Source organism: Eutrigla gurnardus (assembly GCF_963514095.1).
Source record: "Eutrigla gurnardus genome assembly, chromosome: 4".
Lineage (NCBI taxonomy): Eukaryota > Metazoa > Chordata > Actinopteri > Perciformes > Triglidae > Eutrigla > Eutrigla gurnardus.
Window position 1 is genome coordinate 15265295 of NC_139918.1, and position 27877 is coordinate 15293171.

General features: G+C 43.1%; 3 protein-coding genes across 4 annotated transcripts; 1 reads left to right on the forward strand and 2 right to left on the reverse strand.

Annotated features, from left to right (window-relative positions):
* The first annotated feature begins 4585 nt into the window (after positions 1 to 4585).
* pnp5b (purine nucleoside phosphorylase 5b) lies at positions 4586 to 10479 on the forward strand. Its single transcript, XM_084007637.1, has 6 exons — positions 4586 to 4723; positions 5766 to 5935; positions 6059 to 6162; positions 6656 to 6831; positions 8041 to 8231; positions 9462 to 10479. Exons 1-6 carry the CDS (start codon positions 4704 to 4706, stop codon positions 9680 to 9682), a joined length of 882 nt encoding a protein of 293 aa, XP_083863763.1. The 5' UTR covers positions 4586 to 4703; the 3' UTR covers positions 9683 to 10479.
* A 3131-nt stretch (positions 10480 to 13610) lies between these two features.
* LOC311012394 (uncharacterized protein) lies at positions 13611 to 19686 on the reverse strand. Of its 2 annotated transcripts, none has more exons than XM_084007861.1 (4): positions 19321 to 19686; positions 19013 to 19068; positions 15377 to 15470; positions 13611 to 15272 (listed from the first exon to the last, which is right to left on the reverse strand). In XM_084007861.1, the coding sequence occupies exons 1-4, from the start codon at positions 19526 to 19528 to the stop codon at positions 14221 to 14223; spliced, it is 1410 nt and encodes a 469-aa protein (XP_083863987.1). In that variant the 5' UTR covers positions 19529 to 19686; the 3' UTR covers positions 13611 to 14220. The 2 variants fall into 2 exon arrangements, with proteins under 2 accessions (XP_083863987.1, XP_083863986.1); XM_084007860.1 differs by having other exon boundaries at positions 19013 to 19071.
* A 1205-nt stretch (positions 19687 to 20891) lies between these two features.
* On the reverse strand, positions 20892 to 27789 carry LOC311011889 (uncharacterized protein). The gene is made up of 5 exons (XM_084007081.1): positions 27357 to 27789; positions 25984 to 26574; positions 23894 to 24643; positions 22369 to 23482; positions 20892 to 22195 (listed from the first exon to the last, which is right to left on the reverse strand). The coding sequence occupies exons 1-4, from the start codon at positions 27592 to 27594 to the stop codon at positions 22677 to 22679; spliced, it is 2385 nt and encodes a 794-aa protein (XP_083863207.1). The 5' UTR covers positions 27595 to 27789; the 3' UTR covers positions 20892 to 22195; positions 22369 to 22676.
* Positions 27790 to 27877: the final 88 nt, after the last annotated feature.

The window sequence follows — 27877 nt, forward strand, 5'->3', positions numbered from 1 at the left end:
AGCTGTTGCTATTCCAAAACTTTATGAAAGCAAATACATACATAACGCTTTAAATTGACTTTGTTTTGCTTGCAATAAATAACAACTGATTATTATTATTGACATAAATTCTTCAGTAACTCTAGCAAACAGTATCTGCTAATTACTGTATATTACATGTTAATAATCCATGTGCAGCTGTTACATTTTAATCACCGATTCTTACTTTCTTGTTGTCTTGTTGCAAGTTTGAGTTCATCCAGCAGATGGCAACAGATCATTAATTTGGTTTCTGTTTTGTTTAGGACTCTGTATAGAGGAATGTACAACATGGTGTGTGTGTGTGTGTGTGTGTGTGTGTGTGTGTGTGTGTGTGTGTGTGTGTGTGTGTGTGTGTGTGTGTGTGTGTATACAGATAGATAGATGCAGCACCGGAATGTCAAAGGCCAAATGCACATCGGGATTAAACACATTCATTTCGGTATCCATGCCTGTACTTGTGTGGAAGGTTTGTCAAAAAATATCAGAAAAGATCTTCACACCTTAAAAAAACGTATTTTCAGAGCCCCGTAATGTACCTGATGTTTTCCAGCTTCAAGTAAGACAGTGCATCCCTTATCCAGTGGGAGACTTTGGGTGGGGCGGCCCCCTTCCATCTCACAATATCAGGCGCCGTGCTAGGAGGCTGATAAAAGCTTTATTTTTGACTTTAAGGCTGCATCTCCTCAAGAATAATTCCAAACAGCGATATAAGAGGGTGTGCGCGTCCGTTTACCGAAACTTCCCAGACATTCTCAGGACAGCTGCTCTTCTTTCTCGTGTGAACGCGGCTTCAGTCTGCTCACCTGAAAGGAAGTGGCACAATTCCAATTGGTGGAAAGAGCAACATAACTTAAACACTAAATTAGCATACCGGTATGCAGATTTGTAAACCGAAATAAGGATTTCATGTGAAGTTTCTATCCAAAAGCAAATACAAGCTCACATGAGTATTTCCAACCAGATTATGCTATTTGTACTTTAATTAAGTAATTAAATATAAACCTTAATGTACAAAAGATTTTCATTTGATTTTGCAATGTATATATCAATAAAAAAAATCCTAATGCATATGTAATTAAATAATCTAAGGCAAAATGTCCACTTCTCTGTATGATTTGAATTGTGAGGACTGATTAGTAAGTACAAATCTTAATAAGCAACTGAATTAAAAGAATGTATTTTGATCCGGCTGGGTGAGATATTACTGAGGTATGTGATGAGGTGCAGCAGAGCCCCGGGGCGACTATCATTTTCCTCTCTGTTCACAGTCTCATTAATCTCTGAAAGACTATATGGATGTTAGTGGTTGTTTTCAAGCAGTAAAGCTGAAGAAACTGAAAAAGAAAATCAAATGCATAACCCGTTCTCTCTCTAGTTCTCACTCAGAGTCTTTGAATATCGTGCATAATTTGCTTATTAACATTTTTTGTGGTAACATTCCAACACTTCCAATGTGATAACAGCATGCTCATGTTTAGCTGACATGTTGAACAAGGGGACATTTTAACCTGCTGGTGGTACGAGATGAAACGGTCGCACCAAAGTGTTTATGATTCATCCTCTGGGAATCGTGAATGTTTGTAGCAAATTTCATGAAATATACCAGATTGGAAGCATTTGGACTGCCTCTCAACGTGGCGATGCCTGAGCCGTCGGTTTATAACGGTGCTATGGTGCTAACAGTCCACCTACACAGAACAACTTCCTGAACACAAGGATAAGACTCGGCCTTTGTGCGTGGCCCGCTCCACCATGAGTGCCCCTGGAATTGAGCCTTTCGACTTGAAAATAGCTGAAACCTTCCCCCAATCCCAAAGATTAATATGTTATTTAAAAAACGGTGCCACCAATGTAAATTCTGAATCAATTTAATGCTATTCATTCCCATCAAGTCATTTTTACTGTAACACTTAATTCCACAGATCTTTTGTTATTATTATTATTAAATTCAGTTGCTCTTGTTTTAACAAATGTATACAGCTTTTTAAAACCATTCATTCTCTTTTTGCACCTCGAATATATGTTTTTCTAAATGTTGCTAAAATGGCATTTCATTAGAAGAAGAGCATGATGATTAAGGACTCAATACTCAAAGTTTAGTACTTGGGTCTTGACATGGAACTTACTTCTAATTTGTTTGCAGGGCGAGAGCAGCAGGCTTTGGCTGCTCTGTGTGAATACAAATCAGCAGTTACATAACAGTTTGTAAGCGGAACACTGGCTGCTCTGTGCTGCCTATCAGCCTGCCGTGAGCCTCGCCTTGACTTGGGAAATGACTAGGAACTTGACCGTCTTGACTCGGGACTTGAATCAGGACTTGTCTCTTTTGACATGGGACTTTTGTCAGGAATAGTCTGCCTTGATTTGGTACTTGAGTGCAAAACCTTGAGAGTTGCTTGAGACTGGTCAAACAATGACAGCACAATGTCCAAAGGGAATGAAGCATTTGAGTTTTTAATATGCTAGTGCCTGAGGACAAATTTCATCCTTTGAGTCCGTCTGTAAGAACAGTTTTTTAAAACATCTGTTGAGCATGAAAGCACCTCTCAACTGCGTTATAATGATTCTGTTACCGTGTGGCTGCCACTCACACATACACTCACATTCCACACTGGGACTCAAGTTCACTGTTGAATAGTGCCGCAAAGTTTGTGTTTGTCGGTTTCGCGGAAGAAGTATTCAGATACTTTACTACTAAGTTAAATACCACATTATGAAACTCTACTGAAAAAAACTTTGCTTTAGTAAAAGTATGTCGTCAAAGTATAATCAGCAGGATAGTAGAATGAAAAGTGCTGCATTTAAATGTTCCCCGTCAGTGTTTAAATAATACATAAGATGTTTCTGCTCTTTTATATACTGTTGGGTGTAACCTAGCAACGCATCATATTCTACACAATCATTATAGTGTCACTGTACTGTGAGAGCCACATATTTACAAAAACAGCCCTTTTTTCAGCTTTGTGTTGACACATTTTCCAGCTGATCCAAATGTTTTTTAATGGTTTACTTGGCTTCAGAAGTAGGAGACCTTTCTCAAACCATACTTTAAAAAGAACATGCAAAATCAACACGTCTTGAGGGAGGGAATGCAAAACTGTAATCTGCAAAGTAACCAAAGATGTCAAACAAATGTAGTGCAGTAACAAGTGCAGTATTTGCCTCTGAGATGATGTGGCGGTATGTTATGAAGTGGCAGAACATTTAAATACTAGAGTGCTACTTGAGCAAATGTGCTTGGTTACATTCCACCTAATGAAACCCGATCTGTAAAGCGTGGTCCTGCTGTGATCTCTGCTTCAACAAGCATACATTTTGTTGATTGTTTCTCCCATCAGACATCAGTGTCCTCCTTCTCCTCCTTTGCCAGAGAGAGACGGAGCATTTAACAGCAGATGTGAATTTTTTAAAAAGCCATAAAACTTGGTGGTCATCAGAATGATAGAGATATTGCAACCATGTTATTTCTGTAGAAATGTGATTAAAGGAAATGTTGTGTAATGAATCTAGACCAAAATGGAAAGACATCCATTTTTGAAACTTGCTTGAATATAAAGTGTTTTTTATATCTTCCCTCTCACTATTGTTAAAATAAATTAGGTCTTATCCAGGAAGGTGTCAAAGAAACATTTTTTTATATATATATTTATTCAATTATTATTGGAAAACTAAACGAATTACAAGCTTCCTGTAAGGTGATTGCATCAGCATCAAAAGCAACACGACCACGTTGAGAGTGGGAATAGAGCAGTATGCTGCCTTCAATTACTGTCGGAAATTATGCCGTGGTCACGTAGGCTGTATGATTAAATAAAATGGCTACACCCCAAACGAGGCCGGAAGCATTATAGTAGGACATAGTGAGTTATATTTTAGAAGTGTTATGTGTTGTTTATTATGTGATTTGCCATCATTAGCCAATTTCATATGAAGGAGAATGTACTTGGCATACTGAAGCTAAAATGTGAAGCATATTGCTAGATAGTGTTTTAAGCATATAAAACTATCTAACATCAACACATTGCAATGTCTGATTTGATTCATGAATGCAACGACAGTCTCTTAAAGGACAAATTCATAATTTTAATGATTTAATAGGCATAGCCTCTAGCACAACTGGGGTCTTTGAGTGATTTCTCAAAATCTGTTTCTCAAATGAAATGATTTCAAACTGTTTTTACTCAAACATTTGCAAACATTTGAAAGATTATTAAGCTACAACACGTTGATTTATTGTGTTTTTGTCTGCCTCGTATCAAGAGAGTTTTGGATTGATAATTTGTTCTATTGGGAACTCTTCTGTTTAGATAACAGATCATACATTCTACCTTATTTTAATTTAATTATATTAATATTATTTGCCTACATAAATTCCTTTTTAAGCCTACTTATCTCGTCATCATTTCCGTCTCGTTATGTTCTTCACTTCTGGAGGTGGGGGTGGGGGGTGGGGGTCCTGAACGCATCACTGGTTGGTGTGACGAGAGAGCATCATCAGCGCAAGCGAACAACGCCTGCACTCCGTCCAATCGGAGCCTCTGCCGGGTAGATACGTGGGAGGTGTGGCGGCTTGGTCGTAAAAGGGTTTGGGGGCGTCGACCTAAAAAACCGGTCGCAGCATCATTAGAAACCCTGATAGACTCGATTTAACGCGGAACAACCTGCCGGCTCTCCGTTTCATCATGTCCGAGTCTGTGCCCGGGTGAGTAAATTGACTCGTATTGAAAAAGCTAGCTTACAACCCTCTGTTTTTATAGATTATATATCATTTTGCTGCGGTGTTGACATACGAGGTTCACGTTCATCACCAGGTTTCCATCACTCATTTAACAAGGGAGCTTAAAGGTGGAGGCTGTCGTAGTTTTTGGTGATTCCGCCTCAACGTCGCTACAATAGAAACATGTAGACCTCCCCGCCGACTGCACTTATCATTAAAACCTGACGGAGACGCGCGCGCGCCCGCCTGAGAGGATGCTCCACGCGGACGTGACGAACGTGGGTCGCTCCAGCAGGCGGGGTTGAAGGGGAAACAAAGCACATGGTCTTCTATAATCCGTTAATATAACGCATTAAAAAAAAAAGAAAAGAAAAAAGAAGTGCGGGAAATTTTTACTCACCGGCGGAAAAAACCCCGCTTGGCTCGTGCGTTCCGCTGTGACGTCACTTTTCCAAACCCATTGACCCTTTTCGGTGGCTTCCGTTATGCTGCCGTGACTTTATTTGCCCACATGTGCCGAGTGATCGAGCGCTGTGGGTCGCCGCACAAAAAGACACCACCAGCCTCCCTTTATTGACCCGAGTGCATTTACTCAAGTACTGTACTCGAGTACAATGTCGAGTATCTATGTTTTTGTATAAATATTATTCAAAGCCAGGAGAGATATTAATTTAAGTTGACTGCCCAGGATGACCGCCTCACCTCCCAAATGCCATCTCATCAGATATTCCAATTTTATTTCCTTGTAACTGAATGCAGCATGACTGTGCACACAGAGAGGGGGAAATGACCAATAACTTTGTTTACATTGTGTCTCACTATCTTAAAAAGAGTTTGTGTCTCTTGAAATGAATATTGTCTCACCAGAAAGGAATAGTTAAGCGTATGTTGACTAAGCTGTGAATGATAGTAAGGATATTACTTATTTTAAAATGGTCAAAATAAGAAAAGCAGACATGAGCAGAATAATTTTTTTGTTGAGACGAGAGCGTTGTACACGTGTGACTGATCTCTGTTTGTCCCTCAGTGAAAGCTACGATGAGTGTCGGACCATAGCTGATTGGCTGCTGACCAGCACGCAGTTGCGGCCCACTGTGGGAATCGTGTGCGGTTCAGGTATGGGGGGGCTGGCTGAGATGCTGAAGAACCCTCAGGTCTTCAAGTACAGCGACATTCCCAACTTCCCACGGAGCACAGGTATGCATAGCATGCAGCTGTCTGGGGGGAAAAGCACAGCTGGTAGTTTATGTGTGTGCATGTTTATGGGCTCCAAGCACTGTGTGACTAACTTAACTTTGTGTGCGTGTGTGTGTATTGCAGTGCATGGTCATGCTGGCCGGCTGGTGTTTGGAAAACTTAAAGGGAAGGCGTGTGTTTGCATGCAGGGCAGGTTTCACCTGTACGAGGGCTACCCCATCCAGAAGGTGAGTAAATATTTATTTTTAAGGTTGTTTTCAGTAGGACGCCTTCTTTGGTAGAAAGTTGCTTGTAGAAAAACTGCCAAGAAAGAGCTTTCGTGGAGTAAATGGTAAATTATAGCTGTCGAAACATGGGCAGACACAAAATGAGAACGCATTCAGCTGGTGTGCTCAGGCAGAGTTGGAAATATCAGCGTGCGTTTTGATGAGAGCTACCTGTTCAATCTTGTTTTGAAAACAACTCCAGGCAGATCATCTTCATCACGGCATGTACCGGCAACAAATGTGCAGATTAAGAAACCCATATGTTCCCTCCATGAAAGCATTTCAACGGCCCAAAATGTAGCGTATCTGTCCCCCTAATCTTCGTTTGGAGTGCAGTTTGTGTAACTGGCATGCAAGTGTTTCTGCACGATTAAAACCATTTCATGATATTTGTAGATATAATTATCGCGAGTCAAATAATAATATTAATAACGCATCACCTTGTGTTCTCCAGATCACGCTGCCCATGCGCGTCTTCAAGCTGATGGGCGTGGAGACGGTGATCCTGACCAACGCAGCTGGAGGCCTCAACCAGGACTACAAAGTTGGCGACGTCATGATCCTCAAGGACCACATCAACATGCCGGGCTTTGCTGGAATCAACCCGCTGGCTGGACTAAATGATGACAGGTAGGAGGAGGAGGAGGGATGTTTCTCTGAGGGCAGATAACATTGTTTTTGTTTCATACATGGATTTTACATTGAAACAAACATTTGAGGGATCCAAACAACCAGTATGTTTGTCAGTTGTGTGGTGTTGTCACAAGTGGAAAAGCTCAACCATCGTGTAACACTCAGAGAGAGGGGGTCGTTTGGAAATTTGACATAAAAAAAATAAATAAAAAATCTGCTCAAATGGGCCAAGATGTAATTTTAGTTCAAATGTCCTCTCTTATCCATAGAAATAGAATAGGAGTAGGATGGACATTCCCGTTCAAATCAACATAGGATGGTCAGAGCGGTGGCAATTTTTATGTGTATCGTTGAGGCAGGCTAACTTTAGTATAAAATAAACCACCATATCACAAGCCACGCACTCACAGCGGTGAGGTTCAGAAGGAACGACTAAAACAAGCAGTGGAATCGTAACCTTACGAAACAAAGAGTAAAGAACAACATATAACATCTTCATGCACACACTAGCAGACAACTGGCTAATTAGCTAGCTAGCTGGTGGCTCTGGAGAAGCTACCAAGCTAACGACAACACTTAATGGCCTCACTGACATGGTGGGGCCATAATAACACCATAATAACAACAATGGCCGTTTTCTTTTGTGCTAGCCGAATGACAGCGGAGAACAGTTCAATGTCTGTCCTCCTGTTTCTATGGTCTTATTTTTCCAGCAGTTTCAAGCAAGCAGTCGTGGCTCATTCTGTGTTGAATTGACTCAGCTGTGCCCAGTTTTCCCCTCCCCCACCATATATTATTTCCATTTTCCAGACTCCCACAGAAAACTAAACTTCAGCTCTGGAGCAACAATAAGCTGACGTCAGTTTCGACAAAAGCACCAATTGTCCTCGGCGGCTAGACGCCTTAAAGTTCATCGTAACTCTTCGACATGAAGGGTGCTAGCTGCTAGCGGAGTGTAAATACAGGAAACCAACAACGTCTGCTCTGTGTTCCTGCATCCATCAACCTGCATGAGTGACCTGCTGACCCTTCTGTTGACACTATAAACCTTTCATGCTCAGTGTTCACAAGTGGTCTTCTGTTGTTAGCAATCTCAGAAACTCCGTGTTGCTTTAATGTTACCTGAGTCATTCAGGGGGGAATTTCTGTGATGAATAGCACAGCTGTGTGAATTCCTACAGTCAACGCCGTCCTTTCTCCATTCAGGTTCGGCGTCCGGTTCCCGTGCATGTCTGACGCCTACGACCGTGAGCTGCGGCAGATGGCCCATGACGTGGCATCAGAGCTGGGCTACAATGACTTCCTGCGGGAGGGAGTGTACTGCGTCCTGGGAGGTCCCTCCTTCGAAACAATTGCAGAGTGTCGCATGCTGCACAAGCTGGGCGCCGATGCTGTCGGTGAGTGTCGAGTCTCCCTACCGCACACCCCCACACGCACTAGCACCTGATGTTGACACATAAAAATAGTGTGTCACCAGATTGGTAAATCAAAACCCCGTTGTTGAGCAACTGTGTTTACGGTATATCACAACCCCACTGCTGAGGCAGGATGTGTGGAACAAAATCTTTGTACATTTCCTATATTTAGTAAAATCCGCTGACCAATCCCAGGGAATTACATGTTGAAACAGATTCATATGATTAAAGGGAGCGTAAACATCTGGAGGATGCTTTACACCGAACACCACTCTTTATACCACCACATGACAGCAGAACCTTCATGCTGCAATTATGTACAAATACACATTTTTCTGTGTCACAATATACTGGTATGTACAATAACAGTCATATTTAAAAATTAAATATTGATATGATGTTATTAACACACATATAACACTGTGTAAATAATCCAGTGCCTGTTAAATCACTTAATATAGAGAGTTTTGGTTACAGACTCTCTCTACAGAGGTTTGAGTGTAGTTAATTTGCCAAAGAGAGACAAAAAACAAAGTTAAAGATGAATGTGACTGATTATTATATTCTTTATTTTTTTCAAGTCATTGCGTTATTATTGTGAATTCTTTTGGCGTTTTGGAAATCTGATATTGTGACAGCCCTGGTCTGATAAAAAAGAGAAGTAATGTAATTCATCATTTGTAATAGACGTACATGGACACGTACGTCTCTAAAACCCAGTATTGCCACAATATTGCACGTACTGTTCTAATACACCCAGAAATATTACAGGGACAGCCTTGAGTTCTAGTTATTCACCCTTAGTTATTAGCTATTTCACCAACTGATTGTTGCCTGACGTTTTGATTCTTGGACTACAAACTTCTAAATAAATTAGAGGACATTTCTTACTTTTACTATGACAGCAAAGACGGTAGCCGGTCCTTTGACTCCTAGATTACCGAGTTGTTTCAAATGTGTGTTTTCTGTGATTCCTTGAGGTTTAAAAAGGTTCTTCTTTTTGTATTATTTCCTTATTGTTTTAACTTAGGATTTGTTATGCTCCAATGACTGTGTGGTATTTTGGACGGAAGCTTGTACCCATTGTTTTTAAAGTAAATCTACATAACTTCCTCTGTGTGTCGTGCTGGACCACTTACAGGGACACAGACCAACATTTCAATAACACATTTTGCAGCATGCAGTCTCACCTCCTCTTCGTCTTTGCCACAGGGATGAGCACTGTCCACGAGGTGATCGTTGCCCGCCACACTGGGATGCGTTGCTTCGCCCTGTCGCTGATCAGCAACCGGGCGGTGATGGACTACGACAGCCCGGAGAAGGCCAACCACGAGGAAGTCCTGGAGACTGGCAGGCTGAGGGCAGAGCAACTGGAGAAGCTGGTGTCCACCATGGTGGATCGGCTGGAGCACAACAACAACAACTCCTTCTGAACATGCGACTGACGCCGCTGTACCTGGTCCCAGGTCAGCTATCCTGCTTCATGGGGTCAAGAGGGGTTTTTTAATGTTTGTCACAATTAAAAAAAAAAACATTAGTTTTAAACCCTTAGGCTAGGTTAACTACGTGATAAACTGATTGCTTTGCTTTGTCTCCACTGGCTGTTACTTTTAGGTCTTAAAACCCTGGAAACTGTATCACTTTTTTTTTAATGCACTCCTACCAGCAGCGTTTACATTTTTGGAGGTGTATAGAATGATGCTACAAAGTTCTCCTCTGACAAATCCCTGCTGTTATATATTATAATGCATTCAGCAGACTGTTTCAGTGAAACAGCCTCGCATTTCAATTTTCTAAAATAATAATGAATGAAATATACATATTTATTGTTCCAGTTCTTTTACATTCCCTGATGTCAATTAACAACTAATATGAACACACTGATGTTCACATTATTTAATGTAGAGGACCACATTTCTTCATGAGCTCATGGCTGGAAGGTGGATATCAATTTCATATAGTGTAAAAAGAGGTGTAAGATGTTCTTCAATATTTATACTAATTGTTTTTAAGTGGTGATTTATTTGCTCTGATAATAAGATAAAACTAGTTTGATGATGAACAGTTGAAGAAAGGGATAATAACCTGCATGGGACAGTTACCAAATGTCTTATCACTGTGTTGGCACATTGGGATGTGGACTGCCTGTGCTTTTATTTAAGAGGTACTTTTACTACAAACTGTACAAACTACTTTTAGAATAAAATGACTCCATTTGAAAAGAATTTGGTTTTATGTGTGCTTTGTTTAAACCTTTCTCTGATCTTTCTGTGTTGATTTGTGATGTTTTTTGGTGGGATGTGTGAGATCTCTCTTCTTTAAAGGAAAAACCCATCCTCAGTTGTGTGTTATTATACTTCTTGTCAAGTTATTGGCTCTCTACACTTCCCATAATGCTGTTTTGTCTTTTTAAAGCCACTACAGAACCGGAAACATACAGATATTTACAACCTCCTAAGGCCTCGCCTTACTGAGGTGTCGTGCTTGAAGTAACTTTGCGTTTGATCTAATTACCGTGAATACATTTTTAAAGGGGCGGGGCCCCAGGTGAATCTAATGAAAGTGGCATGCCATGTAAGCTGTAGATGCTTGGAAGGTAAACGTTCTCTATTCGACATTTAGAGCAATTCATATAGCAGCAAACTATTAGCTATGTTAACATCTACCCGAGCCCTCTGTGTGCGTTGTCATCTTCTTTATGCTTTGTTTACATAAACTGCCTCTTAGTGCACGTGACTGTGCCCCACCAGCGGTAGCTCACAACATCTCATGGTCGTCATGACGCCCACCCTCCGGTTCCATTTCAGGTTATCACCATGAGCTCGTGGAGGCCAAAGAGCCACTCTGAATTTCCAAGATAGCACCTTTTAAAGGCAATAAGATGATGCACAGAGACTGGGAGGGCCGCGGTCAACAGCTGAAACGTTTGTCCCTCTCTGCAAAGAACACACACCAACTTACTGGAGCTCTTTACATTTGGCTTTACGTCTTAAGTTGGACAGCAAAACGTCCTGCTGTTACAGTAGATGCTCATCTATTAATACCACCATAAGGAGCCTGTTTGAGGGATTTCTTCAGGAGTTATGAAAACCAATGCAAAGTTGCTCTCGTTGGCTCAGTAAAAGACACAAGAGCATGCCAGTTGGAAGGGACACTAAAATATCACTGTATACTGAGAAGCAGCAGCAGACTAGAGTGTCCACATACCTTTGGACTTAAGATCGTATTAATAAAACGTGTGTACCATTTGGGCTTTTAAATAAAAAGGGAAATGCACCAAAAAAAACAAAACTGTCATTCAAGCAGAACCTGCGAGCTCGACGTGAGCTTCCCAGAGACAGATCAGCCCATAAATACAGGTGGTGCCCACAGCTGTTCTCCCAGAGAGATGGTTGACATTTTTAACATGTTTGTCCTTCACCTTATCAGCCATGTTTACAATCCTTCATTATTTTCTGTCCGCTCACTCCCCTGACATGGATCCTCTCGTCTACATTCTTCCTGTTCTTCCTCACTTTCTGACTCACTACCGTCCCCTTCCTCCTCCTCCTCCTCCTCTAAAAAAGAGACATTTTCCATGACGCTCAGATACCCGTGTTTATGGCCATACAAGGTCGTGGGAGTAGAATGAGCTGTTCGTTTGGCTGCAGCGAGTGAGCAGGTCCAAGGTGTCCTTCCATGCACACTCACACAAAGCTGCTGATGCCCTGCAGACTGCAGTGCATGGAAGCAAAGGGAGCGGGGCATGGGGAGTACACTCTGTTTTCACCTTCCAGTTCTGCAGGTTAGACACACACACGCACACGCACACGCACACGCACACACACACACACACACACACACACACACACACACACACACACACACACACACACACACACTCTCTTTAACTGACAACAAAGTCAAAGACCTGTTTTCTGTTTGCTGCCATCTCACCTTTGCTTCAGCTATAAAAAAAAAGAGGAACATTTAAGTTTTTTCATGTCCCCCCGAATTTCGGAAAAAATATGATTGTCATCCCCAATAAAAATACCCTATATTATTCAAAATTGAACAAATGTATTTTCAGACTTCACATTCTTCACATTTTAGATTCACATCTAGAAAGAAATGATTGAAATGGTGGGTTGGATGGAGGTGAAAGATAAGAACATGAGTAGACATTACATGCCCGAGACCCCTAAAATTATGATTTACTAATATTAAGTTAAGTAAGCAGTGACACATGCTGTGTAAGAAAGTAAGCACAATAAGTGATTCCCTTTGCAGTACTTTTTGAATGGTATAGCGAGCCTCTACGGACTTGTGATTTATGGTGGCGTGGTATGAGTTCCATACGGGCAAAAAAAAAAAACGCTTCTGTGTCCCCCCCAATCCTGACATTGAATGTACACCCCTGGTAGTAAAATTAATATATATATTTGGCTAAAACCTTTAAATAACTGTGTATTTTCGCAAACAACAAAAGTTAAAGTATGTCTGTGAACACGAAGCCTGCTCTTGGACTTGCTGTTCTCGTTTTAAACAATGCAGAGTGTACTTAAACATGCACCCTGAGAAACACTTCCCTGTTAGTAATACGGGGACAGTGTGTCCAGGTGAACCAGACCACAGCAACCCGTCCCCGCTGACAAACCAGAATCTTTAACTTTGGTGTGAAGAAACTCTTACTCAATGATCTTTAAGCCTCTGAAAGATCATAAACTCACATCTCAACTGGATCAAATTTACAAAACCACCAAACACTGAGCAAACAGCAACAGCAGTGCTGAGGGCTTCTCACTCAGTTTTTATAGTAAAGGCTGTCAAACCACTGAAGATCACAGTCAGGTGGCAAAAAAAACAGGAAGTTTAAAGCCACTACTGTTCAGGCAGAACGTAGTCGTAGTTCCTGCTCTGCACTGTGAGGTTTCAAAGGATGATCTGTGCTGCCCTCTGGTGCCTTTTCATTAAACACAGCAATCAATTAACCATCATTTATCAAGCAAATGAGCCAATTCCCCGCTGTGGCTTTTCCTGTTCTACATACAGTAAGTTGTACATCTTTGGGTTTTCACACTGGTCAGGAAAAGTGAGGCACCTGAAGGGGACATTGTGGGCTCTAGAAAATTGGGATAAGTTCTTTCATTCAACACTTTCTGGCATTGTATAGACCAAAACATTATTGAGATTTATCCAAAAAAATGTTTTCAAAGGAATGAAAAGTTTCAGCCGCTTGATTCTGTGACTGATTTTGGTTTGGAAATTCCAAAATCAGTCACAAAAGGTTAAACCTGTGGGAAGAGGGTGCAGGTGCAGCAGTCTGATCCGTGTTCCCGATGAATCGACCAGTAAATGATGGGCGGAAAACAACCCAGCAGCTGATTTAAATGATCCTTTAATATAAATCATAACAAAATGGCAAAAGATTTTGTGGGTTTTGAGGAAAAATCCAACTGGGAACAATAGTGAGGCAGGTTTTTGTCGATGTTGACATGAAAACATAAAAAAGCCCTCTTGTGACGGCGATGGGGAGACTTTACAGGGATAATGAGCGTCTTGTGCTTCTACAAGTCCACAGATGAGATGATGCATTAAGTACTTCTACGTAGAAACTAACTGTGAAGATCAGTATGCAGGTAACTGGAAAAGGAACATCTGTGGGATTTGCTTAAATGACCCCACCGACCTTTTAAAGGGGGGATTTCTAGCTTTGGAGGTGTCTTAACAAATACTGCGTGAATGATGTTCGAGGGTGCGATTCGGTTTTAAGATTTAATAATTATAAGTATTTAAAAATGAATCAAACATCTTAAAATTCCAGATGGACTTTGCATAGTAGAATATGCATTCATATACAAAGTTGGTGAGCAATGCCACAAGGTTACAAATCCCAACCAAAAAAAAAGCGGGCTCACTGGGTTTTTGGTTTGGGTTTCGAGGGTCGTTTTGTCTTTTTCACCTGAGCAACATCCCCGTAGACGCCTCGGCCTCAGCTGTACGTGTGAATGATTCTGTGCCGCTTCAAATGGTGCATCAGGATGAAGGTTTTCCCGCACAGCGAGCAGCTGTACGGCCGCTCCCCGCTGTGCGTCCGCTGGTGGACCCTAAGGCTGCTCTGCTGCGTGAACCTCTTCCCGCACTGTCCGCAGCCGTACGGCTTCTCGCCCGTGTGCGTGCGGTGGTGTATGCTGAGGTGGGACGAGCACTGGAAGCTCTTCCCGCACACCGTGCACCAGAACGCCCGCTTCCTCTTGTGGCTCTGCTGGTGCAGCTTGAACTGGTGCAGGCGGCTGAATGCTTTCCCGCAGAGGGAGCAAGCGTAGCTCCGCGCCGTGCCGGAGAGGGCCTTGTGGGGGGCGTGAGGGTGGAAGGCACCTGCCGTGAAAGCGGCGTGCGAGTGGCTCACGACCGGCCTGTCTCCAACTGCTGCCTCCCGCTCGGCGTGCTCTTCCGGCTGCTTCGGTTGTGCAGCATTTGAAGTGTTTCTCTGCGAGTAAACCTGTTCCGTCGGTCGGTCTGGCTGAGGTCTGGGCTGAAAACCCGACGACTGTGGGACGTCCTTCTGATATTCGCTGTTGTAGGCGCCGTTGCACAGCCTCTGAGAGGACAACTGCTGGACACCAGCAGGCTTGGTGGCATTGGAAACCACGTGGACGTCAGAATGATCTGGAAATGTGTTGGAATACGCCTCCACCACGCTGGAAAAGTCAGGAAAACCGGAATCAATGTCACCGCCTTCAATTATGGAGGACCAGAGCTGATTCTCTCTGTCGTCCATTGAAAAGTCGGCAGTGAGGGGAGTCTGCTTCCCCGCACCGCGCTGGCATCCGTCCTGACTGAAACCCAATCGCTCCTCCTCCTTCTCCGTCTTGACGGTGAACTGAAGGCCGCTGATGTCTCCTGCATGCTGACCAGAGTTGTACAAGTCACCGAACTCTGCCGTTTTCCTCGTGGCGACGTCGACCGGGTTTAGCTGACGGGCCTCTTCAAGCTGCTGGCTCTCCGGAGCTCTAGCTGGATTGCGATATTGTACCGCAGAACCTGCGAGTGACAGGAGTTAGGAACACTCAAGGGGGATCATGCAGTTCATTTAAGCAAAGACTGAGGGATTTCATTCATGCACAAAATCCAGTTCTTGAACTCACCAATCGGTCCGGCAGAATCACTGATCCACAGCATCTCGTCTGGACTCTCTTCTTTAATCGTGAAGGAAACGGTGGCGTCGTCAATATCAGGGAACTAGATAAAGAGAGGATGCATTAACTCTTCAGTGAACACGTTAGCAAACGCTTGCTGATGTATAAAATTGAGGTTTTTAGTATTCCCTCTCCTTTTAGCTTCGTTTGCTCTCCAGCAACTCTAGAGGGAAATCTCTGGCTTTTGAAAGTGCTAAATTCTCCACTATGTTCACCAGCTACTCAGGCATACCATTTTCAGGCGCTTTCATTAGGTAACAGGCTACATTTGAATGCAGTGTTTGTTTTTTGATTATTTTTAGATTAGATTCAACATTATTGTCATTGTGCAGACAACAAAATGCACTTAGCGTCTAACCAGAAGTGAGCAGTATATAGGTATATAAACATAGCGTGGTGTAGACAGTTAGTATACAGTTACAGTGGTGTAGGGATATATCAGTCCCTTTAATTCCTCACTACCTCTAATTAATGGACCAACAATGAAAATAATCAGACTCGTGAATAAGAGTTGTGCTCTCCCGTCCTCCTCTCGGGAGAAAACAGAGTAATTTAAACCCCCACTGGAAGAAAGTCAACAGGGCCTTCTTCTCCGGGGGATGGGACCGTGCAGGACAGGGTCATCAGACCACCTAAGGGTGGAGTTAAACAGATCTCCTGATGACTTTAAACTCCCGCTGACCAAGTGGCCATGACCGTTGGACTTAAACAATTAACAAATAGGCCCCCTGGTTATGACCCCCCTATGGAGCTAGAACAGTCTCATAATTCACAAATGCACACAGAAATTCACAAATGCACACAGAAATTCACAAATGCACAAAATAGATTTACAAATGTATTTGGGGATTTGTATATACATGTGACTCAAAACACAAATACATTTTCAATGCACACACAAATATGTTTCATTTCATATGTAAGTAAAAAATATTCACATATAAAAAACAAGATTCATAAACATATTTCCAATGCACACACAAATCTAAAAAAAAATCACAAATACACGAATGTTAAAGTATTTGCAATCTTCATCAAATACGCATTTGGGGCTTGTTACATTCATATATGAACTGTTGGACCTGTATTTACAAAGTGCTTTTAATTTGTAAACCTCCCTGCATTTGTGTGTGAAACTTTTGAGACTCCCCTGACGTGACTCTGATCCACAAATGCGTTTTTTCTAAGAGGAGGTTGTCTGTAGCCAATCAGATGTCTCCCTCCTTTACAGCCAATCACGTGAGTGCGTTGCGTTGGAGGGATATGGGTGCTAGAGCCAGAATCAACCTTATTTCTGGAGATAATTTCCCTTCTTCCTGTGCTCCCTGTCTTTATGCTGTATAGATTAGGTGTACAGTTATATAAATATCTATTTTTCTTTCATAAAGAAGCATTTTATGGAAGTAATTTATTCCCTCATTCTGGGGAAGATGAACCGGTGCGGGCGGAGTTGTGTTTTAGACTTTTGGGGGAGACACTCACGTGATTGGCTGTAAAGGAGGGAGACATCTGATTGGCTACAGACAACCTCCTCTTAGAAAAAACGCATTTGTGGATCAGAGTCACGTCAGGGGAGTCTCAAAAGTTTCACACACAAATGCAGGGAGGTTTACAAATTAAAAGCACTTTGTAAATACAGGTCCAACAGTTCATATATGAATGTAACAAGCCCCAAATGCGTATTTGATGAAGATTGCAAATACTTTAACATTCATGTATTTGTGATTTTTTTCTAGATTTGTGTGTGCATTGGAAATATGTTTATGAATCTTGTTTTTTATATGTGAATATTTTTTACTTACATATGAAATGAAACATATTTGTGTGTGCATTGAAAATGTATTTGTGTTTTGAGTCACATGTATATACAAATCCCCAAATACATTTGTAAATCTTTTTTGTGCATTTGTGAATTTCTGTGTGCATTTGTGAATTTCTGTGTGCATTTGTGAATTATGAGACTGTTCTAGCTCCATACCCCCCCCCCCCCCCCCCCCCCCTCTTTCCAGGAGATGAAAGGAGGAAAACCTTCATTGCAAGAAGACATTAAGACGTCAAACACTGTTCAGGTTTTGGATTAACTCTCCTTCTAGACAAGAACCTTGGGGTGAAAGATAAAACCTTATCTCTTCCTCCCTATTCTTTCCCAGGCCATGGCTTACATATATACGTAAGTGTGTATTATGGTGTCCCTTCTTTGTCCCAAGTCAGGGTGAAGACCCCTTCCTCCACTCTTGGAGTCATTAATTAACGCCTTGGTCTGTGGAAACGAAGGGAAGGGGGTTTTCCCCTTCCTGCTGACCTGCTGACCTGCAGACAAGAGGTCAGAGACGACCCACACCAACTACCCAAGAACCCTGTAGGAAATCATGTTCAAATTTAGACCAGGAAAAGGATGAGACAGCTAATGTTTCATTTGTTTTGACCGATCATTCTGTGTGAGAACTAATGTGTTAAAAGGAACCAACTTTGACCATAAGGGGTGAGATTGTGAGGTCAATCAACAATTAGGGAATCACATCACATGTAGTTCTATTGTATGCCCTCCTGGACCGGCCCCTCCCCGGGATCCTGTTCACCTCAAACCACGCCTTCGTCTGTAGCATAAAAACAGAGTGTTTCCGATAGCTCGATGAGGTGGAGTTGGAGGAGAGTTGGAGTGGGGGGTTGAAGGTAAAGTCCAAGCTGATGCTTGGCTGGCTTCTCCTCAATCTTCGTCTTCCTCTTGGTTCTAACCTTTACTCCATTCTTGTAATAGCTAAGTTTCGCTGTTAGTTATTTTTTGGGTATTTTTCAGCATTTTATTCTCTGTTTGTGTGTTTATCTTAACTCTACTTATACCTTTTTATTCACTTGTTTAATCCTAAATCAGTCACCTAAATCATAAAGTTGTTGTCCGTGGATATTTCTTCTGAGCAAAATACAAAGATCACTATTTCAAGAGTTTATGATCTGAGGAAGTGAGATTGATTCATCTAAATTATATTGATTGTTGTTAACTAACTAATAGTGGTCATTGAGCCATTAAAGTGAACTCTATAAAGTCCTGTCCGACTGGTGTAGATATTCATATATTCATATGTATATATATATATGTATATATATATATATATATATATATATATATATATATATATATATATATATATATATATACACACTCTTTTAATCGTGGTGCCGTCCCTGATGTGTACTATGAATAAGCAATGGTGTTTTGGGCCCAGGAAAGCTTTGTTGGTTGAACTAAAAGTGTTGTTTGGAGCTGCTTTGATTAATTATGAGCACGTTCCACCAGTGCAGTCAATGTTAGTCAGGGGAGACGGGATGATACTGGGCTCCTTAGTTGGCGGCCCCGGGGCAAAATAATTACTACTGGGCATCTATTCCTCTCTGAGCTTTGAGTTCAAATAGAACCAAGAAACTACTTGTCCACATAGGGAACTGGGCTTTTGGGGCCCCTGGTGGTTTGCACCTCTGGGGCTGGACCAGAGGGGATCCAGCTTTGATTCACGTACATCTACACATACGTTACTGACTAATAACATTGACATAAAGGAGTCTCCTGGTTATGAAAATGACACAGACCTTAATATCTCCTGTAGGATGCGGACAGACATCAGTTCCCCGGTCCGTGTAGTTCTCTGCTGCAAAAGAGGAAGAAAATACATTTGAAAAAAGAAAATGAATACCATTTTATTGAGGAGGAAATGCATCACGTTCGTCATCAATGTAAGATGCATTGGTTCACGCGAGAATGGAGCATTGTCCTGCCGTTTCACGAGCTGATGAGGCGTCTCGTGACCATATCCCTGATGCCTCCACATTAATGCGCACAACGTGAAGAGTTTACTCGTCAATTAACAAGCATAAATTAAGCAAATTGAGCATCTCACCGAATCCGCGTTGCAGCTGAGCGTTTTTGTTCTCCACCATTAGTAGTTTCCTCTTCAGCATCTCATTCTCGCTTTGTTTTCGAGATATTTCAAGATGCAAAAACGCACATTTGTCATCGACTAGTTTGGAGATCTCTGCCACTGCTGCTTTGACCAGAACCTCCATTATTGAAGATAACTGGCTCTGAAAGGGAATGCACGTCGCCATGTTGATTCATGCAGAGTAGCATACGAGGACAGGATAAAAAAAGAAGTATATCCCCCCCCTCGCGAAGATTTTAATTTTTTTCTAAATTGCGAAAACAACGGACGCACTAAAACGTTTCACATCCCTGTTTCTAGCTAGCTGTATCCTTTTCTTCCGTGTGGCGGAGGGCTTTACCGTAAGTACACCAGTAGACACGCAGTGAAACCACGACAAACAAGGAAGGGAGAGGAACGTTAGCCTTCACCTTTGTTTGGCACTCCTCGTTGTATTTCCAGGTTAGACTTAAAAGTGACTTACCTTAACGATGACTGCCTACAGCATTAAAAGGGGACGGCTTGAAATTATGTATCAGTCAGCTCTGCACAGAGATCTTTCAAATATAAAAATGATGGTCGGTTCAACACGCTTGTTCACACTGGCAAGTATTCTTACGTTTTCTTAACATTTTTTTTTGTTTGTTTTTTTTCTTTCCACTTTAATGTCCATACCAATTGCAATAGCAAAAAAAAGAAAATGAGAACACTGAATCACCACAGCAGTGCATGCATGTGTGTGTAGTGGCCCTGTCACTACTTGGCATGGAGGAGACACCAGGAGGCCGGCCATTACACCAGGAGAGCTGGACAGGGCCGTAGAAGGGCATCAACCCAGCAGCGGGACCTGTATCTGGTCCTCTGTGGAGGAGGAACAGGAGGAGCACTGCAGAGCCCTATATAATTACCTCCAGCAGGTTAGTGGGGTGTATGTTTCTCACCAAAATGTCAGAAATATACTCCATGAGGGGGGCTGGAGATTTGACGTCCGCACACAGATGGATAAACCGAGAACTAGTGGTCGACCGATATGGGTTTTTCAATGGCCGATGCCAATGCCGATATCATGTTTTTGTTGCTGTAATGAATTAATAATGAATTAATAATAACAACAAATGAGACACACACTTGCTATCGGGGGCGGGACCTACTGAGGCTACACACCTATTACAGATCAGTGGTGGGACCTCACTTCAGACTCGGGGGGGGGGGTGCAGAACTGGACCGGTCCTTTTATAACAAAAATGGCATCTGCTCCGCTCGCCGCGCCGCCGGCACCCGTGAGAGCCAGCCCTGCTCTGGCCGCCGCCCCCCCCGAAGTGTGCAACAGCTCCGCAAGGCTGCCTATAGATGTGTCTGCAGACATGTTTTGTTCATCGGCCTCGTGAGCGCAGGCATTGGCCGATGTCGGTCATCTCAAAATACCATTAATGAGCCGATTAATCCTGATTAATCGGTCGACCACTACTGAGAACACAGTTATTTATATGCCCCCGCCACGGGGGCATAAAAAACAAAGTGGCAGACTCCATAATTCGATTAAATTACTTTGGAATTTATTTGAAAATACAAAAGAAGAAACAATTTTCTTATTATATTCATTTTTCCAAATCAATCCTAACATCCTGTATCATGTGATAAACTATACATATAACTATATATATAGATATCCGTGAATCGTGCTACAGCTGGGTGTCTTGGGTTCCAGTTGACAGTTATTGATCACTGAACACTCTTTAAATTAAAACATTAAAAAAGAATAAAAACTTCAGTGACAGGGTTAGGGATTTAATTCCCGTGTGAATAAACACACAGTAGGCACTCGTCACACTAGCGTAAAGGGCTTCGGCTCAGCCGGAGTGTTGCTTGTCCAACTATTTGAAGGGCCTCTTCAGGTCCACCCACCTGCTCCAAACCATTCATTCAGAACCAACAATTTCCTCCACAGGTTTAATGCCTTTCATACAGTTCCCAACGTGTTTAATGCTCAACACTGGCTGTGTAATTTGTTCTGTCGGAGAGACAGCGTCTTCATCCTGGATACTGGAAAAATTTAAAAATACCAGTAAAAGGAAAAACATAACTGAGCTATAAAAATTCCATGACTTCTCCAGATACGTGATGGAGACCCTGTCTATCACTGAGGTATGTCATGTTTCTTTAGTTATACATCACGCTAAAGCGTCCTGAATATAATGTATTAACTTATCAAAGTCCTTTCCCTTTTCCTCAGAAAACCATTACCACGTTGTCTCCAATGGGAGGCCTGGTTCTGAAAACATTTGCTTCAAATTTGCCTTTTGAAAGACTAAACCAACAACATATTGAGTGAACGTCATCAAGACGTACTTACATGCAGCTTTAAAGGCAATAGTAATTTGAGGTATATATGGTACATAATTGTATGAGGGTAGGTTTTGTTTGGTTTCTCAAAAGAAGAAGAATAATTCCACATTTTCTTATACAGTACCCTGATGTGCACCTGATGCCACAAACGTTTATGTCAAAACAAAATGGTGGACTTTCTCAAAGCTTGATAAAACCGATTGATTTCACTACTATACTGTTTCTATGAGATACTGTTTAACCAAAAAGTATATCATCATCAAACCTCTCACTACAGGAGGAACTGACATGATATAAAAAGCAGGTTCATCCATTTCCAATCAGGAAATTCACTTACAGTGCAAAATTATTTATCATTACTTGACAAATTTTACAAGAAATGTAATTAAAGGGACGCAGAAGAGTGTGATTGGGTTTGAGTGTGAGGTTGGTTATGTGGCCACATTAGTACAGTTATTCCAGTAAAGTGAAACTAGTTAGTCGGAGCAGTGACAGCTTTTAATTGCCACTTAAAGTGATGGTTCAGAGTGAAATGCACCCTAGGTAATTTCCACCATGACATCCAGCCAAATACCCCTTCGGAAGCATTTTTAGCGATGGTCAGCATTGGTCAAGATAGCCGCTATCAGCCAAATGGCGCTAGCGAAATTACCTAGGGTGCATTTCACTCCGAAACATCACTTTAAACATTGACATTGTCATGATTAAGTCAAGTTATTAAGGCATCTCCTTATCCCAGTTCTGGACGGCTCCAAGCGAGTAAGGAGCAACAGTGTCCACGGCAACGAGGCTCGATCATCTCGGGAAAAAAGTCTTCTATAGAAGAGAAGATGGAGTGGGTCAAAGAAAAAGGAAAACATTTGCAAAAAAAATAAGATTGTACTTACATTACTGCAAATAGAAAATAGCTAACTAATCTTATTCTGTTTGAGCTTTTGGCAGTTGTTACGACTGAATGTAAGAGTCGTATTTTTACCCCGTGGGGTACATTACAACGTATTTTGTTCCACGTGCCGTTTAAGGTGCAAATCCAGGATGCTCATCTGATTAAAAATCTCGCCACATATCTCACAGCTGAAGGACGGCTCCGTGCTATTTTTACACTGGTGCCTCTGAAATGAACCGAAACTCTCAAAGCTTTGCCCGCAAGTTGAGCATATGAAGCAATTCTGCCTGGTGGCGTCCTCGCCGCCACAGTCATCCACGTGGTTGCCCGAGGCGCTCATATTAAATTCAAAAGCCTCGTGAGTGCTGTCACCCACTGCCGTGTACTCATTAACGGCCAGATCTGGTGCAAGATGTTGATCTTGTAGCTCGGGTATCAGAATCATATCAGAGCTCCTTGGATGCACACCCATCATCGAATACTGCTCGTTGTGCATCATTTCTTCCTTTTCTTTCTCGTTAAGAAAAGGCAGCTCTCTGATTGGTGACGTGTATCCCTGCTGCTCTCCGGCTGCTCCAGCAGCAGGACTGAGGTGATACTTGACATCGCCTAACAGTACACAGACGGTCTGTTCGGCATCACCGCTCTTCTCGATCCCCGATGTCCACAGCTGACTTTGGTCCGTGCCGTTATCGGCCCCCGGCTGACTCAGAGTCTGGAAATCCTCCCCGTTGGGCTCCAGCTTCACCATCACTGTTTGCTCACCGACTGCCTCGCCGTACGTGTTGCCCAGCAACTGCTCCTCCAAAGCTGCCAGTCCGGTCTTGGGTTCTGCCAGGTCCTTCAACGAGCGATTATCAGACAATGTAAACATCAAGTGATGTGCCTCCAGCACGTCCGTGTTCTCTCCTTTTCAGAAAAAAGAACAACATTAACATGCGACATAATTCAATGAGCAAATAGAAAATGGGTTAATAGTTTCACTTTTATTGGCCTTTCCCCTGCAGCAGCGATGCTAGCGTGCAAGTCATCGATCTGGCAAACTGCGTGTGCAAAACTGTGGTGACGCCCTCGCTTGGAGGCCATCATCACAATAGTAACATGATTATAGCGGCACCGGGAGTCAGGCGAAGGCTGGTGGTACAACCATTTCACAGCGTGGTGGAGAACTACGATGGTAGCGTACGAAAGTAAAAGGCTCCCTATAGAGCCAGTGTTTGATTTGTCCTTTCTGGGCTACTGTAGAAACATGGCAGTGCTACATATAAATACGTTATTTAGTCAGTATCTTATGTGGGAGTGATGTCCTTTGTCTCTTACCGTTTCTGTGCGTCTTCATGTGGCCCTTGAGGCTGCTCTTCTGATTGAAGCACCTCCCGCAGACATGGCAGCCGTACGGCTTCTCCCCCGTATGAATCCGTAAATGTCTTTCCAGGTGGCCGAAGCGCTCGAAGACCTTGCCACAGTACGAGCAGGCGAAGCATTTCTTTGGTTTGATCACCTGGAAAGACCTGCTTCCTCTCTGTTGGTGGTGATTCAGCGGGGCGCCCGCCATGCCATGCAAGCCTGCCTCACTCGATATCATAATCGTGTCTGAGGAGCCGAAAGGCGTTTGGGAGACCATGCTGTTTTTGAGTTCCCCGTATGGTTTCCCTGGGAAGGAGAAGGTACTACAAGAAGCCTCCACAGGGGGCGGTAGCAGCTGAGCAATCCCCGGGAAGGACGGCATGCTCTGCGCCGAGCTGCCGAGATACTCCGGGCCGCTGACCTCTGCTCTGTTTGGTCCTAATGTGGACATCCACTGCTGACTGTCCCTCTCAAATGTTGTGAAGTTCTCGTCTCCTGCTTCCCCCGTCGGCTCGTTTCCTCCGTGAAACGGTGGCCGTGCAATATTCTCCTCCGCGGGCTCACATTTCACGTGTACGGGTGCCGTGAGAACATCGTCGGTCTTAGGTAGAACATCCTCAGCGTTCACCTGGCTCTCTTCCTCAGGGCGAAGAGCATCGGGGCGGGGGTTCACCTCGGGAACCGGCTTCAGTTTGTCCATCTCCAGTGGTCGGGGCTGAAGGCCTGTTTAAGCAGAAAGAAGTCATGAAATGCACTTTTACCATTCACACTTATTATCATTACCCCTTAAACTTGTAAACCTGTGGCCATTTATAAATGTCCTCATCCTTTTAGTTCACACCAGTTTTATGCTTTTATTCCCACAGTCTGTGTTTATATTCCAATCTTCATGTTCCCAAACCTATTATGACACTTCTATAATAATTATAACAGTATTCATGTTGACAAACACAAATCTCCATTCAAACATGGAAAAAAATGATATCAAATCTGTACTCTTCTCTCCTTGCTGTCTGCTTGGAATGATGTCACGTTTTGGATGCTGCCATGTTGTGCCTTTTTCTGTATTTTCATGTTGGTGTTTTTATGTTATTCTGTTATTTCTTTTCAGCATGTGATGAGAGACCATTTGTTAGGGTTTATCTTATTCTGTTGATCTGTCAAACTTGTACCATCACTCATTTGTATGTGGTATTGTCGTCAGCCAATCAGGCTCCTGACGTTCTCTTGGATAAAGAGAGAAAACCAGCGAGCCGTGCTGAACGAAAAAAAACCCCCACATGACACCAAAACCATGTGACGCCAGTAATCAATATCCGATGAGTGTTGCTCTGTGAAGCAAAGAGGATGTAAAAGGCCGGCCTTCTCATAAGCCAGCCAGGCGAACACAGCTGTCAGTGGGGTACGCTTGAAGTCACCATCCCCCCCTTTACTCCCGTCTCTCAAACCAAACAGTTTTTCTATGCTTGCTGTGACACGGAGGAATGTCACAGTCAGTCTTCCAACTGTGAACTGAAGCAAGACTCCAAGAGGGGGCACACAAATAACACAGGAATGAACCAGCTCCCACTGTGTCAGAGTGGTCTGGAGGACCTTCAAAATAAAAGAGCCATTTGTTACATTATTCAAGGTCCCCGGGAAGTCTTTATACTGCATGAACATCAAGAGAATCAAATCATTTATACAATCGTCCAGTTAAATATATATACTGGCAGAGGGCTGGCGATGACGGGGATCTAGGTTTGATCCCCCACAACCCTGTAAGCCTCCCTAATCCTGCCCTGCTGAAGAGACCTTGAGCAAGACACTAAATCCATACCAGCTTCAGTCAGACGATCCTGATCACCTGAAGCAGGAAAACAAGAGCCTACTGGCTGCATGCATGGACTCTTTTGGAGCAACACCCTGCTTTGCATGTCGATGTAATCTACATCTTCGCTCTTTCCAGCTTCAAAGGACAAAATGCTTTGCTCAAGGGCAACCCTACCAAGTTGTTGACAAAAGGAAGGACTTATTGATTTTCCCTAGAATGTTTACTTACACAATTAAAGTATGTTACTTACATCTTCGGTGAATCTTCGTGTGCTCCTTCAGGCTGCAGTTCTGAGTGAACCGTCTCCCACATATCTCGCAGGGATACGGTTTCTCACCCGTATGAATCCTCTTATGCCTCTCCAGGTGCCCCGAGCGCTCAAAACATTTACCGCAATACGGACAGATGAAGCCTTTCTTGAACATTAACCTCTTCACCGTCCGCCTCCGCACTGTGTTGTACAAGCTGCGGTACGGATTGTAACCCAGCAGGCCGCGGCTGATCGGGTTCTGAAACCCGACGGAGCTGCTGCTGCAAGGCCCAGGCAGTCCGCTGTCCAGAGACGATTCAGGGAGACACGACAACGAGTTCTGCCCTAAATTTAAATTATCGGGGTTGTCGCGTCCTGTCTGAGTTTGCGGTGCCGGCCTCCACTGAGCACGGGCCCTTTCATACGAGGCAGGTTCTTCTCCCGGCTGGTCATGTTGTCCTCTGGTCTCTTCATGTCCTTCCATGGGTTCACATTTCACCCGCACCTCAGGCATGGCTAGGCTGTTGTGGTCCTTATCAGCGGGCCCCTGTTGAAGCAAGGTCCTCTCATCACCACCGTCACTCTGACAGTCTGTGGAAAGGCAATATTAAAGTATGTAGTAAGTATGTTTTATGTATGAAAATGTGTCAGTCACACACAGATCCATTCCTGAGGTTGTTATTTTCTCCTATGTTCTCAGGATCCTTCTGTATGTCCCCAGGGTCCCACTGTATGTATAATATAACAGCCATCATGGCATAATCATGGCTGCTTCAGCTCCGTCGTCGCAACAACAGATACAGTAAATCTTTCCTGCCACAAGCCATCACTTTCCACAATAACTCTCTTCCCTCTGCCTGACAGAGAACTCAGAACTCTTCCTTATTTTAGGTATTTCTATTTCTTGTGTAGTTGTAAGTTTATTACTGTATATAGTATAGTTTACTGTATGTACATTGTATAAACTTGTTTTCTATAAATGTTATGTTGTACAGTTATGTTTTTTGCTGACCCACGACTGCCGTGACAAAATAAATTCCCAGTCTGGGATTAATAAAGTAATTCTATCCATCCATCCATCATAATGTGGCCACATCCCTCATGTTTCTATTAGTTTACATCAGATTAATTTGTCTTTGATGGCATCTTTAGAGCTGTAACACATTCAGGTCATTGGCAGGCGTCTGTTACAGCTGACACATTTAAAGTTATATCTGTACTGTGTGCAGTACTTGCAACACAAGGTACATTCTCCTGGAGACAGCCCAAGGTCAGACGGGTGTAGAAAGCAGAGATTTGTGCACGCCCATCCCTAAGAAACCTAACGTAATACTAGGTGTAATGTAGGAGAGTGCATCCCGGGTCAGTCTTACCAGCTCTCCCGTGGTGGTCGGGTCGCAGGGCCACGCTGTCCTGCAGGGATCTCAGCTCGTTGTGCAGAACCTCGATGTTGCTCTTCAGCTTCTTCACCTCGTTTTCACGCTGACACGTTTCCAGCCGCAGCACCACCATGCCATCCTCCACAACTTTGGCAATTTCTGCCACGGCTGCTTTGGACAAGGCATCGATTATGGAGGCTATCTGAGCCCGCAGAGCACCGCTACTCAGCATTGTTGTTATTGGTGATGTATTTAAAAACAACAAAGTGGCCGGGAAGCCTGGACTTTAAAGCGAGAAAAGTGCCTGTAACATACTCGCCTAGCTAACCGAAACAGGCCATCTTTGAAGCCGCTGACTGTACACAAACCGCGGCTATTGCGTTAGCTTGGTGCTGATTTTAACGTGTGCCGCTGTCCGCTAGCTACAGCAGCTAATTGGTACAAAGCATAAACACAAGTTCTCGTTTTACGGAAGTGATGACACAAATACCGTAAATACCAGCGGAAAGGCGCAC